The 17519-nt window shown below is 36.4% G+C and overlaps 1 protein-coding gene across 1 annotated transcript in view; it reads right to left on the bottom strand.

Moving 5' to 3' along the window:
- Window positions 1-17519, bottom strand: part of LOC101885457 (CUB and sushi domain-containing protein 1) — a 219117-nt gene that overhangs the window by 126014 nt on the left and 75584 nt on the right. Inside the window, exons 11-13 of the mRNA XM_073920566.1 lie at window positions 15475-15678; window positions 12747-12871; window positions 10932-11028 (exon numbers count right to left, since the gene is read on the bottom strand). Coding sequence (XP_073776667.1) covers window positions 10932-11028; window positions 12747-12871; window positions 15475-15678 — 426 coding nt within the window. The remainder of the gene's footprint in view (window positions 1-10931; window positions 11029-12746; window positions 12872-15474; window positions 15679-17519) is intronic.

Here is a 17519-nt window from a genome sequence, read left to right as displayed (position 1 = left end):
AGTGTTTAAAAAAGAACCGATTGATCAGCACCCACCCATTTCCCTTAACCCAACCGACAGTGTTTTCAAAAGCAATCCAGAAAAAGAAAAGTCCCCTAATTTTTACCACATTTTCAGATTTTCCCACATTCTTACACTGCTACTTTTTTATTTATTTATTTTTTTTGCCTTTTGTTTTTGTCTAACCTGTTTTCTGGAACCGTTCTTTACCTGACTCGAACCTCGTCATTGCTGTCAACTTCTCTCTGCGTATCAAGTCTGCCGACATATGCTGCGAGCCACAGGACAAATCGGTAGCAGCGGGAAAGTAGTCCATACGAAGGTTAGCAATCAGCTGCTAGCGCGAAAAGGAACGGCATCAAACCAACCCGTAGCGTTTGTTCTAAAAACGACATGCAGCCATGCGTACTTCTGGCTACATAATTTGTGATCTCCAGAAATGTATCTAGGGCTACATGTTTAAGAATGAGCCTATGTTAGGGTTTTTTATACAGTACAAATGATATTTTCTATTGCCCTACGCCTTATACTTTCTGAAAAAAAAAAAAAAAAAAAAAACATTCAGTATGATTTATAAGCCTTTTGAAAAATGGGCATATCAGCAATGCTCTCATAATTCACCATCTCCTTGTAATAGATGTCCCGATGTCATTATACACATCTGTGACCTGATATGTCACACACACAAAAACACACACACTCACACACACACACACACACACACACACACACACGCACACACACACACACACACACACACACAAACACACACACACACACACACACACACACACACACACACAAGCTAAATGATCCACTGGAACAAAAGGGCAAAGGGAGGTAAACAGCTGTTAATCATGGCAGACGTATCATTCCCGTGAAAGACTCGCCCATTCTGGACATTAGCCAAATGAAACGGACCGGAGTGAAAAAGAAACGGCAAAAAAAAGGAAAATGTTTGACAGGCGCTAGTCATTGAAGTGTGTCGCTAGCCTTCTGAGCTCTCATGGGGGAACTTTCATCACAGCTCAGAGGGAAGAGACACTTATCATCCGACTAAAAAGCAAAACAGCTACTGCCACTCCGGATTCAAAGCCAACGATTTCCCTTCTCCTTATACATATATGGACAGAACTAATATAAAGTGTGACATCTCTAATACGTTGAGGAAATGTCATGAATAGTACATAACATCCTTAAAGTCAACTTGAAACAGTCATGGAGTGAAACTTCTATAATCTGACATATTTTAGAAAGTAACAGGAAAGAGAGAAAGGGGGACAGAATAAGATACAGCACTTTCAAGGGTGGCTCAGTGGTTAGTACTGTCACGCTTCACAGCAAGAAGGTTGCTGGTTCAAGCCCTGGCTAGGCCAGTTGGCATTTCAGTGTGTAGTTTGCATGTTCTCCCTGTATCTTTGTGGGTTTCCTTAAGGTGCTCCGGTTCCCCCACAGTCCAAAGACATGCGCTATTGGTCAATTGGATTAGGTGAACTAAATTGGCCTAAGTGTTTGAGTGCATGTGTGAATGTGAGGGTCTATGGGTGTTTCTCAGTACTGAACTGTGGCTGAAAGGGCAACTGGTACATTAAAACCATACCTGCCAACATTTGTCCCTGAAAATCTGGGAGACAGAGGGGGTTAGGTTCGGGGCTGAATAACACTGTTGAGAACTGGGTACCGTGTACTGTGGTGTTAGTAATTGTACTACGAAGCGTGTTTCGGGTGGCTGCTGCGATAGAATCCTATACCAATGTTGGCGACCCGGGGGTTTCACAGACCCTACCAAAATGCTGAGGACTGGGGGGAAAAACAAGTTTTCCGGGAGAAATAACAAAACGGGAGGGTGGCGGAAGACGGGTCTAAAATACGGGAGACTCCTGGGAAAAACGGGAGTGTTGGGAGGTATGCATAAAACAAATGCCAGAATAGTTGGCGGTTCATTCCGCTAGGGCGATTCCTGACAAATAAGGGACTAAGCTGAAGGACAATGAATAAATTAGCAAATGTTTCTTTGTGTCAATAATTGTAATAAAAAACACATTTCAATAATCATTGGCTCATTAAATTTGCCAATCGCTGCTTTCATTAAACAATTTAGACATTGTTCCTATTAAGGGGCACAATCAAATCCCCCCACTCTTCACTTTCGTCCGCAACCCCATCCTCTCCCCGCCACTCGTCACTTTCGTCCACAACAGCACCACTAAACCCAACACTAACCCCACCCGGCTCTTCACTTTCGTCTGGGATACCCTACCCAAACACCTCCCCTCTCTTCACTTTCATACGGGACACACAAACTCACACCTAACCCCCTGTTCACTTTCATCCATGCCAAACACCTACCCCCAGCTATTCACTTTATTTCACGACACAACCACCACCATCAGCGACACCACAAGAATGTTACATTGCACATTTAGTTAAAATATCAATATAGTGATTTTATTTAAGCAGTCTTTAGGCATTTTGAAGAATTGTCTCATTGTTTCATCAGCACAGCGTGTTATTACTTCATTTTATTCAGTCTATTTTTTCTTTTTATTGATGCATTTAAAAGATTGTTAGTTAGATATGTTAAAATTACTAGAAGTTATCAATAGGATTCATTTAATTCAAGTTATTTTCACTGTAGTAACATTTTACAATTCCAATGCAACGCAATAACTAACAATAACAATGAGCAATATATGTTTATAAGTTATGTTATTTAATGATTTCACTTTATCTAACTGTACAATGTTAATACATATTGTACAATGAATGTGCTACTGAAAAAAAGTCTTATACTCTGACTTGTATTATATATGCTGTTGAATGTTGTTTTTATATTGGTTAGTACTTCATGTTAAAGTAGCAAACTAATATGCGGAAATTAGACTACACAATTAAAGGGACAGTTCACCTAAAAAATAAAAACCTGTAGGTGTTTCCAAACCTGTATACGTTTCTTTTATTCATTTAACTATAACAGAATTTTCAGTTTGGGTAAAACATCCGTTTGATTTAACAAGGATAATAAAATAAAATAAAATAAAGTTAAATAAAATAAAAAACAAATAAATAAAAAATGACAATAAAAATTAAATTAATAAAATAAAATAAATCAATAAAAATAAAATCAAAAACAAATAAAATAAGATAAAATAGATCAAAAAAATATAATAACAATGAATTATAATAAAAATGTAATAAAAATTAAATTAAATTAAATTAAATTAAATTAAATTAAATTAAATTAAATTAAATTAAATTAAATTAAATTAAATTAAATTAAATTAAATTAAATTAAATTAAATTAAATTAAATTAGTTGGGTAATTGAGTAAGCTAAATTGTCCATAGTGTGTGTGTGAATGAGTGTGTATGGATGTTTCCCAGTGTTGGGTTGAGCTAGAAGGACATCCGCTGTGGCGACCCCAGATTAATAAATGGACTAAGCCAAAGAGAAAATAAATGAATTAATCACCTAAATTAGATTAAAAGTTAAAAAAAAAAATAATAATAATAAAATTGAAATAAAATAAAATAAAATAAAATAAAATAAAATAAAAAAACATTTTGTTAATGTATAACACCAGAATGCAAAAGCTCAGGTTATAGCGAGATTTCTAGCTTCCTCACTCCTTTTTGCTTATTTGCTTTTACCCATATTAATTTTATTCTCCTGTGGGAATGAAAGTACAATTTAAATACTGATCAAACTCAAATAAAGTTTGAGTAAATAAGACTGAAAAACTATTAAATAAAATGCTTATTTTTTTTCATATTCAGTCCCTCAGTGCACCACAGTACAGTGTCTTGGGATGCATGGTTAAAAACAAACACAGAGCATTGGCTTGGACACAGTGAACTATTTAGTTTGAGAAGAAAGAGTTCTTTTAAACCCACATCTGTAGCGTTTATTTGAACATGGCTTCTTTATAGCTTAACCCAAAATTGTGTCATTCGGATGCCAGGAAATGGTTCATCATGTTTAGCATTTAAAGCATCCTGCTCGTCTGATAGCTAATATTTCAGTAGATCCAAGTCCAAAACCATTAGTCTGATGTTAGAAGCCTGAAAAATGATCCTTCAGGCTTGACTGATTTGACTAATAATTTTGGGATGAAGTTTGACAGCTCCATAGAGCTCATCCAGTGTCCACCTATTCAGCAGTCTATCATCTCTATTAGAGACAAGGCAATCTGGGAAACACTCAGACAAGACTCATATGATGTTAAAAAGATGTTGCCAGATAGAATATGTTACGCTTACAGTACTGCATTGCATTAAATGACAAACAGGACAAAAATAGATCTATTCTGTACATGCAGAGGATCGGTAAACACATACCCACGATATATATTTAATATATATATATATATATATATATATATATATATATATATATATATATATATATATATATATATATATATATATATATATATATATATATATATATATATATATATATATATCCTTGTGCTTGTATGAAGACAAAATTATTATCCCTTTTGTGAAACTTTTATTGTCTTTTAAAATATTTCGCGAAGAATGTTATTTTTTTTCTCCTGAAAAAAGTCTTAGGGCTCTATTTTCTAGATCTAAGTGGGCACTATCAAACAGCCGGTGTAATAAGGATCAAGACACCTATGGTGCAATTTGTTGCTATTTTCAGACCAGCACACGACTAATTTTAGTTTTTTTTACCACATTGTTTAAAAAGCAAATCCATTTGGGCCACTTTGGGCTCATGAATGTGCTGGTCTAAAGCCTGGTTTATATTCCACGCATCTGCGAGTTCGCTTGAGTGCGCGCGGCGAATGTGACGTCATCGCAAAGTTTGCGAAGAATTCACTTTGGTGTGCGTGACATGATTTCGGCTGGCATACACAATAAGCCGCAAGATGAGTTTGCACCGACGTGTTGCTATTTTCAGACTAACTGATAGACTTCATTGTTAGTAAGATCGTTCATCGTTCACTAACGATAAAATCTATCAGTTAGTCCGAAAAAAGCACCTTGTCGGTGCAAACTCATCTTGCGGCTTTTTGTGTATGATAGGGCCCTTTATAAGAGGAAAAACTGAACGCTTCACTAGGGAGAAAACAGTTAAACAGACCATCTGCAGCATGAGGATAAGGAATGAGCCTCCTCCATTCAGCCTACTTACTTTACTTTTATTCTTCACTTTACTCCTTTACTTTTACTCTTCACTTTACTCCTTTACTTTTACTCTTCACTTTACTCCTTTACTAGCCGGCAGCTAGCTCTCTGCAACTTTCACATGGTCGCTCACTGAAGCTAAGCAGAGCTGCGCCCGGTCAGTACCTGGATGGGAGACCACATGGGAAAGCTAGGTTGCTGCCGGAAGTGGTGTTAGTGAGGCCAGCAGGGGGCGCCCTTAACTGTCCTTAATTGGTCTGTGTGGGTCCTAATGCCCCAGTATAGTGACGGGGACGCTATACTGCTCAGTGAGCGCCGTCTTTCGGATGAGACATTAAACCGAGGTCCCGACTCTCTGTGGTCGTTAAAAATCCCAGGATGTCCTTCGAAAAGAGTAGGGGTTTAACCCCGGCATCCAGGCCAAATCTGCCCACTGGCCTCTGTCCATCATGGCCTCTTAACCATCCCCATATTTAATTGGCTTCATCACTGTCTCCTCTCCACCAATCAGCTGGTGTGTGGTGTGTGGTCTGGCGCAAAATGGCCAAAAAAATTAGCCTACATACTACATACTGTACACATTAGTAGATTTGTTTTAAAACTACTTATAAATTCAGTTCTAATTTCCAGCAAACGAATAATTGAACGTGTCACCTCTGATTTCTGAAGATGAAAACACCTCCTTGGGAAAAAATGAATAATCTAAACTCAAAAAAAAAAAAAAGTACAATTTTTACAATCACAGAGCGCAATCACAATCTGGCAAATAATAAGTGCGCTATTTTTTAAAGTCAAACTAAAATGTGAAGTTGTAATTAAATTGGTATTTGTTGAGCCGCAATTAATCCCGCATGATGAAAAGGGTGGGGAGACAGAAACACAAAACATATCTGACAGTTTAATTAAGGGTATTATCCTAATGGATTTGTGACTAGAGAAAGAATGCAACGGCCAATTGTGATGGGTGAGTGTGTGGGGGATATAAATGGCATCGCGCGGGCGACAGGAGAGCAAACAGCGCATTTTAATGGACAGCCAAACACCATGCCTAATGACGCTCCTGCAATGTCTTACCAAATGTCTCTATGCTTGTATAATTTGGCTCATTAAGATCTAAATGAGGGAAGATCGCAGTTCTATCATCGAATTCTATCACAAACTGGTGTCAGGTGACTCGAGAGACAATGGGAAGATGGTTTAGCATTTAAGAGCTTCGCTTTTGAATAGATGGCGTAGGGAGGGTGAGTGCTAGACAGTGTGAAGTGCCAATGAACGCATGCCTTAGAGCAGACGGAGCTCCCTTACTGGGTGACCTTTCGCTAGCATGCTAGTGTGGCACACAGGCAGAGTTCATTATAGCCATGTTGAAAGTACTGCTAGAGGCCTGGCGACAATTCTGTCTACTGGGAGAGCCCAAAAAAGGTTAAGCCTCCTCTCTCAAAGGACAACTGTACCCCTCATCCTAATCCTGCTGTGAGACTTTTTTCTGTCTTTTATTATTTTTGCAGCCTTATCCCATCTCCTTTTTACATTTAGTCATTTAGGGGCGATGCGGTGGCTTAGTGGGTAGCGCTGTCGCCTCACAAAAAGAAGGTCACTTGTTCGAGCCTTTCTGTGTGGAGTTTGCATGTTCTCGCCAGGTTCATGTGGGTTTCCTTCAGGTTCTCCAGTTTCCCACACAGTCCAAAGACATGCGGCACAGGTGAATTGGGTAAGCTAAACTGTACGTATGTATTGTCTCGTTTCCACTGACTGCTACAGTACGGTACAGTTCGGGTCGGTACGGGTCACCTTTATCAGGCTTGCGTTTCCACTACCAAGGGTACTCTTTTGGTGGGCGTGGTGTATGACAGAAAGTTTCAGTCGACGCCATTTTCACTCGAGAATATGTCTACAGTAAAGCTGTACGGGTCGCTTACATATCATATGAGAAGCACTTCTTACAAAACAGATGCTTTATACACAAATACTTGTGTATAAATGTTCATTACTAACTTTTCTATTAGCATGATTTGATTATAACTGCAGATCAATGACCGTGCGAAATAGCCTACTGTAACGTCTATAATTATATTACATAAATAAATAAATAAATAAATAAATGCAACATATATGAACACATATAGACCCGTACAGCCTCCGATATGTTACCAATTACAGAAAAGCTACAGACAGCAGATATTTAGTCCTTATTTAAGTTCAAAAACAAGAGGAAATATAGCCCACAGTCAAAGCAGACCTTTTATCAGTGTCTTTAATCTTCAGCAGCACATGTAGCCTCTTGTTAGGGAGTAATTCCATCATTCTGAGTTCATAATAGTCCAAAAGATGGTGATAATTGTTAAACATGGCAGTTTGTTCACGTGTGCTTAAGAAATAATCTGCTCCTTTTTTCCGGCTTTTTCAATTTTTCCGCGCTTCACTCTTGCGTTTTTTTTCCTCGGGTTTTAAAAGCATGTCAATAATCAGACACACGTTATTATCATCAGCTCAAGAAGTTTGTTATTTCAGATATAGACGCGGCGAGCGCAAGCAAGAAAGCGAAACTGCTAGCACTTCAGACTGGTTTGTAAAAAACTACGGGGCACAGGGTTAATCTGCTCTTCTTCTTGGCTTTGTGGCTGTCAAGATGACAAGGTTTTTTTTGAGCCCGGGTCGACCATGGCTTGTTATTATATGTAAATATAATTCCACTGCAATCTCTCGACTGTGTGTGTATAATAAACATGGCGGATTTTTTGTTTTCATTCTGGCTTGTTGCGTAAGCGGATGACGTATCTCTGTAAACCAATAGCGCTCTGCTGCGCGTCTAGCTCCGCCTTTTGGTACCCTTTCTCGTGTTTGGTATCATTTCGAAAGGGTGCCGAAAAAGTAGTATGGTATGGTTTGGTACAACTTTTGACAGTAGAAACGGTCATAAAAGCGTACCAAACCAAATCAAACCGTACCATACCCTACCGTTCCAGTCAATGGAAACGGGCCATATGTGTGTGAATGAGTGTGTATGAGTTTCCCCAATGATGGGTTGCAAATGGAAGGGCATTCACTGCATAAAACATATGCTGTATAAGTTGGTGGTTCATTCCGCAGTGGCAACCCCTGATTAATGAAGGGACTAAGTCGAAAAGAAAATGAATAAATGATTTAGTCATTTAGCAGATGCTTTTGTTGACATTTTAGACAGTTTTGTAGTCACTATTTAAAGTGACACTGGTTGACACTGAATAAATGTTATGGTCTTCAATTCATCTTCCCATGTTGTTCTTCTGTAGTTAAACTTGTAACTGTTATTGACAGAAAAGTCTGTTTACCTGTTTAATCGCTGTATGTAGTGCTTAGAATAAAGAAATGAAGATCCATTTTTTGAGGTTACAGCCTGAAGTCAATTCAATTAGTTGTATTGACATATGATTAGGTTATTTATTCAGTCATTTATTCATTTTTGTTTGGCTTAGTCTCTTATTTAGCAGTGGAATGACCTGCCAATTACTCCGGCATATGTTTAACGCAGTAGATGGCCTTTCAGCTGCAACCCAGTACTGGGAAACACCCATACACACTCACATTCTCACACACACATACACTATGGACAGTTTTGTTAACCCAATTCACTTATACCACATGTCTTTGGACTGTGGGGGAAACCGGAGCACCCAGAAGAAACCCACATGAACAAGGAGAGAACATGCAAACCACACAGATATAACAACTGGCCCACCCGGAACACAAACCAGAGACCTTCTTGCTGTGAGGCGACAGTGATGGAATTTAAGTTGTTTTATTGATAATATATATATATATATATATATATATATATATATATATATATATATATATATATATATTTTTTTTTTTTTTTTTTTTTTTTTTTTTTCAGAATAACTTTATGTAATCTGTCCTTAATTGATTAGTTTTCTCATTCCCATCACATTTTGCTTTCAAAATAACTTTAATCTGTCTTTATTTGATTAGTTTACATTCATATAATTACAAAGCAGCCAATTGCACCAGAAAGAATGTCTTATTTGCATTTTTGCGTACACTTTGTTGATTATAATTGGAGAACTTGCAAAAAAACTTAATGAGCTGTTTTTTATTTATTTTTTAAGTGAATTAAGTTGATGCAGTTACTAATTTAAATGTTTCCTATTCGTTTTGTTGGCTGCAATGCTCAGTGCTGCAAAAAACAACATTGTAAGCAGTGAAGTTTTACGCAACTGAATCAAATATACATTATCAATGAAATTACGTTATCAATTAGCAGCTTGCCAATAACTTACTGTAAATTAATTAAAACCAAAATACTGTATTTACATTTACAGCACCATTTATCTTGCTACATACTGCATAAATGCCTTTATATACTGTGTAATTTACAAAAAAAAAAAAATGTTAACAGAGTAAATATCCCTTTACAAAAGTATGTAGTTCTGGCACCCTTTTTCACAATAGATTTGTTTTTTTTTTTGATTAATTATAAAGTCTTTTGTAAAATGACAAACTTAAAACAAACCTGAAATCTACTAAACATATTTGGGCTTTAAAAACCTTAGCCTACGCTTATACTGAAGTAAATAAAGGAATGAATGAATGAATGAATGAATGAATGAATGAATGAATGAATGAATGAATGAATGAATGAATAAATAAATTTATTTATTTATTTCAGTTGAAGTGTTGTCTAAGGCTGGGCTAAATAAATGAATAAATAAATAAATACATTAATCAATCAATCAATCAATAAATAAATAAATAAATAAATAAATAAATAAATAAATAAATAAATAAATAAATGTAATTTGATACAGCTAAATTTCCCACAAATTATAGTTTTGACTTGATTGAAGCTGAAAAAAAATTATTTAATATTAATCATTAATTTATCCCAAGGAAATAAAATGTTGTTTTTATAGACAATAAATTAATTGAATTACTTTGGTTCAACTTAAAATTAATTAAAATTATACTTTGACCTAATCTCTAATAAATACATAGAACATTAGCCTATGCTATTGCTAGTTATTTTATCATCACCTATTTTTATCATTACCCAATCACTATTATTACTATACTATTGCTATTTCTATTTACTTTATTATTTTAAAATGACATGATAACTGCTGGGTTAAAACTACTACCTTTTCAGAAAATGATAGCTTTTAATTTTTCTGGGGGCTTTATTTTATTTTAAGGCAAATTGATTAAAATACGTCAAAATCAGAAGTCCTTTTTTCACTTAAAATAATCTACAAATGTACCATGAATGAAAGACACAGTAGTTTCACTTTTTCCAGTGTAGTTCTGCACTTGATAAGCAGCAATTACCGCATTTGCAACACTCCTATTATTCAATCTTTCAATTTCAAACATTCAGCCTATTACTTTTTTTTATATACAGAACATTTTGATAATGAAGTAGGACAGAATAAATGTGCATGGTAGTTTGCCAGCTGGAACCCAAAAGGGTGTAAGAATCGATACTGTTAATCAACCAAATGTAAAATGAGAGCATTCATCTGTTATGTAAGGGATGGCACATGGACAGCTTTCCAGGACTGGATCTAATTTCAGCTCGTCCAAGAATCCAGGGGGCATAAAACCAGTGGCGGAGATTGGCTCTTAGCTTTACTGGAATGTGAAACTGTTATGAGCTATAACGAGCTGCATGATATGTAAATGAGCTGTAGGGGGACTTCTATAAATAATATGCTGTATCATTCCAACAGATTATTATTTTAATAATATTATTAAAAAATTACTATCGAAGACAATGCAAACCTGAAAAGCTCCCTAGTTTTGGAGCTGTCATATCTCCACCATCGTAGATTTCCAATGAGTCCCAGTTGTGCTCGGTGGCGAAGCTCATGACTTGGATCTGTCAACAAAATGAAAAGACATCATGAAATAACAATTCCAATAAAAAAAAAAAAAAAACACACTATAAGTGTTGTAAATGGCTTATTCCATATGTTTGCAACACTGCATTCTAAGCATAATCTCCTTTATAAACTTTAATACATCAATATATAGAACGGAAAAAGTAATAAACATGTCACAATTTTTCTCAGAAAACAGATTTCTAAAGGTGCTGTTGACTTGAAATTGCACCGGATGTTGGCAACAACCAAAGAAATCCATATATGCAAAGAAAACAAAACTAATTAATGAAATGACGCAGAGAAAAAGTGTTAAACACATGAAGACATGAAGGTGTAGAAAAGCAGTGAAAGCCCAGACAGCAGCTGAAATCTCTCAGTAGTTATTCAGCAGCACTCTGTCCTTAATATTTTAAATAAATATGTTATAAATCTGTTTTAAATGTAGATATTTTTATGACCTTTATTTATCATTTTGACGGTATTTTGTTTTTGTTTATTTATTTATTTATTTATTTTTCTTCTCGCTGTCTCTCACTCTTTGTTCTGGAAGGGCATGGCCAGTAATAATCACATACATGTGGTGATTGATCAGCCCCAAAAATGCCCTCCTTCAAGGCTACATTTGTGACATCATCATTAAATTCATATAGTGTTCTATATTATTTTATTCTGCACTGTTCGTTGTTTGTTTGATCACTAGGATTTGTTTGAGAGATTGTTTCTGATCAGAGAGAAAGTTGTTGTCATTCATTCATTCATTTATTCATTCATTCATTCATTCACTCATTCATTCATTTAATTTTCCTTTTGGCTTCATCCCTTTATTATTCAGGGGTCACCACAGCTGAATGAACTTATCCAGCATATGTTTTCCAGCTGCAACCCGACACTGTAAAACACCCGTATGCACTTTTTCACATGCATAAACTACGGCCATTTTAGCCAATTTCAATTCACCTATAGTCAGTCTTTGGACTGGGGGGGAGCACCCTGAGGAAACCCAACTGTCCCGGCCAGGGCGCAAACGGGCAGCCTTCTTGCTGTAAGGTGATCATGCCACTGTATTCACTGCGCCACCTTGACGTCCAGAAGTTGTTGTATTTGTTGTTATTTGTTATCTGTCACTGTTCAATACTCATATTTCCCCATTATTGCCCATTGACCTTGATTAAGATTTGTGATTTTGGATTATACATTTTGGAAAACTAATATCATATGTACTATTTTGTCACTTTAAGGGAAGTGAGAGGATTGTCAACCATTTTATTTTGTATTTGTTTGTATTGTATATTTGTTATTTTGTTAATAAAGGGTCTAAGCCGAAAATTAATGAATGCATTTTATTATCATTATTGTTATTATTAATATTATTATTATTATTATTATTTAATTATTTTTATATTATTATTATTATTAGTATTATTAAATACATAATAAAATAAATAAATAGTTTAAGTTGTTAATAATAATAATAATAATAATAATAATAATAATAATAATAATAATGACGACAATAATAACAATAATCATTTATTATTATTATTATTATTATTATTATTATTATAGTTGTTGTTGTTGTTGTTGTTGTTGTTTGCTCTGGTGTTGAGATGCTATGCCTCTCATTATTTAATGCACTTCAACGCTAAATTTATTGACCTTGTTTCAGTAGGTGTAGATTGAATGTACAGTTCACTTGTTGCTCTTTTGTACTTGCCTGGATTCCAGCTCCTTCCGTAACACTGATTTTCCACACACAGTTCAGGCTGTTCCCATAAGGCTCCGGAAACCCCGGGGAGAGGATGGTACCTCTCCTTTCTGTCAGATTCCCGCTGCATGGAACTGCGGAGCAAAACAATGGTAAAATTGAGCTCATGCTGAGACTGGAACAGTACAAGAGTCTGACTGTATTTTTATTTATTTATTTTTTCTTCCTCTGTAAATAGAGTCATCTCTTCTGACACAAGAAGCAATTATTGCCAAACTTGTGGGGAACACATTTCCACCAAGTGTAACAATACCCGTAAATGTTGACCTTTCGGGAAGTGTTCATTTTATTGATATTTTTGGTGTCCAGGAAGAAAATTACTCATGAATCACACATGAGGAAGGCTTTTGAAAATGTAAGGAATGCTGATTATTGCCTCTTATGGTTGAGTTTCGGGGTAGGTTTTGGGGTTTTAGGTTTAGAGGACAGAATGTGCAATCTGTACAGTATTAAAATTATTATGTCTATGGTGAAGTACTCACTGGACACAGTATCCCTTACTATAATTAGACCTCCTTTTGCCTTCAGAACATTTTTAATTCTTTGTGTCATATATTCAACAAGGTACTGAAAATATTCCTCGGATATTTTGGTAATATTGACATGATAGCATCATGCAGTTGCTGCAGATTTGTCGGCTGCACATCCATGATGTGAATCTCCTGTTCCACCACTTCCCAATGGTGCCCTATTGGATTGAGTTCTGGTAACTGTGGAGGCCATTTGAGTACCGTGAACTCATTGTCATGTTCAATAAACCAGTCTGAGATGATTTGTGCTTTATGACATGGCACGTTATCCTGCTGGAAGAAGACATCAGAAGATGTGTACACTGTGGTCATAAAGGGATAAACATGGTCAGCAACAATAGGTAGGATCAGGCATTGATACGATGCTCAATTAGGACTAATAGCCCCAAATTGTGCCAGGAAAATACCCCCGACACTAATACACCACCACGACGAGCGTAAACCATCGATACAATGCAGGATGGATCCATGCTTTCATGTTGTTGACTCCAAATTCCAACCCTACCATCCAAATGTCGCAGCAGAAATTGAGACTCATCAGACTAGGCAATATTTTCCCAATCTTCTACTGTCCAATTTTAAGAAGCCTATGCGAATTGTAACCTCAGTTTCCTGCTTTTAACTGACAGGAGTGGCACCCGGTGTGGTTTTCTGCTGCTGTAGCCCATCTGTTTCAAGGTTGGACGTCTTGTGCATTCCGAGATGCTCTTCTGTATACCTCGGTTGGAACAAGGGGTTATTTAAGCTACTGTTGCCTTTCTATCAGCTCAAACCAGTCTGGCCATTCTCCTCTGACCACTGGCATCAACAAGGTATTTGCACCCACAGGACTGCCGCACACTGCATATTTTCTGTTTTTCTGACAATTCTCTGTAAACCCCAGAGATGGTTGAGTGCAACTGCGGGTTTCACATACAATATGTCTAGGTGTGAAAGCACTCTAAAAGTTGCACTCTTTCAATCTTTTATTTTGTATCTAGTATACAGTTGAAGTCAGAATTATTAGCCCCCTTTGATTTTTCTTTCTTTTTTTAAATATTTCCCAATTGATGTTTAACAGGGCAAGGAAATCTTCGCAGTATGCCTCATAATATTTTTTCTTCTGGAGAAAGTCTTATTTGTTTTATTTCGGCTAGAATAAAAGCAGTTATAATTTTTTTAAACACCATTTTAATGTTAAATTTATTAGCTATATTGTTTTCGATAGTCTACTGAACAAACCATTGTTATACAATAACTTGCCTAATTACCCTAACCTGCCTAGTAAACCTAATTAACCTAGTTAAGCCTTAAAATGTGACTTTAAGCTGTATAGAAGTGTCTTGAAAAATATCTAGTCAAATATTATTTACGATCATCTTTCAAAGATAAAATAAATCAGTTATTAGAAATGAGTTATTAAAACTATTATGTTTAGAAATGTGTTAAAAACATCTTCTTTCCGTTAAACAGAAATTGGGGGAAAAATAAACAGGGAGGTGTATAATTCTGACTTCAACTGTACATCCAAATATGTCTTATCTGTTGGAAATCCATGGGACAAGACGTTTCTGAGTTTGTGTGTTGTATTTTGATGTTTGTGAGGCCAAAGTTGAATTTCCAATAAAGACAGCTAATCTAAACTCACATTTGAGATTGTAAATCCTATGAAAACTGGGGAATTGGGAATTGAAAGTTGACTGTAGTCTATGCGCCTTTGCGGTGATAAAATCGTGACAGCACTATAGACTACTGCAACAGCTAAATGCTCAGTACTAAAGCCTGGAGGTTATGGCTTTGAACTGAAGGCTGTGGCCCAAAGGCCCTTGGATTCAGCTCTCAGTCCCTTGAGCATAGCAGTAAAGAAGTGAAATATTAACTAGAGGCCTGGCATTTAAAATCCTCATAGAGGCCAGTGCTATTCTGTCCTTCAGCAGGATTCTTTACCCTTATTAGTGACACTCGCACATTTATTGTACATTCTGAAGGTCTTGAGAAAATACAAGGCTACAACATTTGAATGATGCTACTGTACCTATTAGCAAGCAACTAAATGTGAAAAATGGCATTTGTACTGTCTGTGTTGCTCTATAACGCTCAGCATTGTTTATTTCTGAATTAAACATGGCTAGCATGCAGCGCCCTTGGATAAGTGAAGGCTAACTTACCGATACAATTTGGGATGGTGTCGTTCCACTGCGCTAGAGCATTCGGGACCGCGTGACACTTGATGGCTTTGGATCCCTGGAGAAGGTATCCAGGGTTGCACTCGAAGCGAACAATGGAGCCAGCTGAGAATTCGGACCCAATCCGTCTGCCGTATCTGGGCTCTGGGATGGAACTGCACTGCGTATCGCTGGTCCGTGGAACAGCTGGTGGACAAGAAACATACAGTTAAAGTCAAAATTATTAGCCCTCATGAAAATGTATTTATTTTCAAATATTTCCCAAATGATGTTTAACAGAGCAAGGAGTTTTTTCACAGTATCTCCTATGATATTTTTTCTTCTGGAAAATCTTATTTGTTTTATTTCTGGCTAGAATAAAAACTGTTTTAAATATTTTTATCAAGTATTATCAGGTCAGCATTAGCCCCCTTAGCATTTTTTAATTGTTTCTAAAATTATATGATCAATAAGCCCAGACAGCATATGTTTTAGGTCATTGTAACCTTATTTTATAAGTTACAATGATCTAAAACCTTAATTTTTTTAAGTTACGCAAGTTATAAAGGTCAGTTTACAGTTTTTTTTTGCATTGCTTTCACACTAAAATTAAAAGTAGTACACTATTCGCAAAACCGTACACCCAAGAAGCAAAACATTAGCCCATATTTGCACAACTATACATTGTCAACCTCACACTAGTTGCAAAACTCTACACACAGTGATTTGCAAAACACTAAAGACACTTAACATACATTACACACACATGTACCATGAAGTCACTTCCTTGAAATACCAAAGCACTGACTCTCAAATTACCGCCGTCCAACCAATTGGTTCAACACATTCATCAGGTGTGCAAACACTTGTTCAGCTGCGTCCTAAATGGCACACTATACACTATGCACTCATGCACTATGCACTTATGCACTTACACACTCAACAGGATAGTATATGTATGTAGTGGCATCCCAAATGGCACACTAATGTTTTTTTACTAAGCGGAAATTCAAACCGTTTCCCTGATGACGCTTGATGGTTGCCAAATCAGTGAAATAAACGACCGAATTATCAAATAATACCTGCTGTGAGTATTGCCACATTCACTATCGGGAGGTGCTATAATCACTCTCGTAGGAGAATTTTGCTTTCACCATCCAAAATAAATAAAGTTATTCAACATGCGCATCCGATCGCTCCGCCCCTTCCGCTACGTAAGCAAACCTGCGGTCGTTGAGTTCGTGAAGTGTCCATCATTCCACACTTCATTTTAGCAGCTGAATGAGTGCATCATCCGGGTAATTAAAGTGCTCTTATTATTTTTAGAGTTTTCAGTGTGAACACACTACTTACACTATTTATACTACAAAATGGTGTAGAATAGTGCATAAGTGTGCAATTTGGGACGCAGCATGTGATTAATTGTAGACACACCAACCAGGTGATTAAGCACTATAAAAAGCCGCAGGTGAGTTCATCAGTCTTCAAGAACAATGGAAAGAGTCAGAGAAAGAGTAAGTAAATCAGCAAATCTAGTCTAATCAAGTCGATCATATGCAATACATTGTTGTCTGGGACAATATGTCTTTCCACCTCTCAGCTCTGGTCCAGAACTGGTTTCTGTTTTTTTATTTATTTATTTATTTTTTACAGTTTTTCTAGTTTGCTTTGACCTGGTTAAAGAAACTAGGTTCCTCTTCATTTTCATTATCACTATCCCAGCAGAGCAGAGGACCGGTCTTGCAAATGTGTAAACCCTTTCTCATTGGGTTGACACATTTTCCCCACCATTTTTCCAAACAGTTAACACGGATGTCATTCAAGCAGTCCAAACTCCATTGTTTTAGTTTTGGTAACCAAACAGAATCCATCTATTCCTAACTATTAAAAACTACCAACATCAGTATGAAATCACTGAAGCAGCGGTTTGACACTCCTTCACACAAATCTTCAATTAGCCATCATTCTGCAAACCTTATATAAACGGTGGAAGGTCTGTGTTGTTCTGTGCCAGCATTGATGGAGGAGGTCAATATGGCTATGTCCTA

The sequence above is a fragment of the Danio rerio genome, chromosome 13, assembly GCF_049306965.1.
Source record: "Danio rerio strain Tuebingen ecotype United States chromosome 13, GRCz12tu, whole genome shotgun sequence".
NCBI lineage: Eukaryota > Metazoa > Chordata > Actinopteri > Cypriniformes > Danionidae > Danio > Danio rerio.
This window is presented reverse-complemented; position numbering and strand designations above follow the sequence as displayed.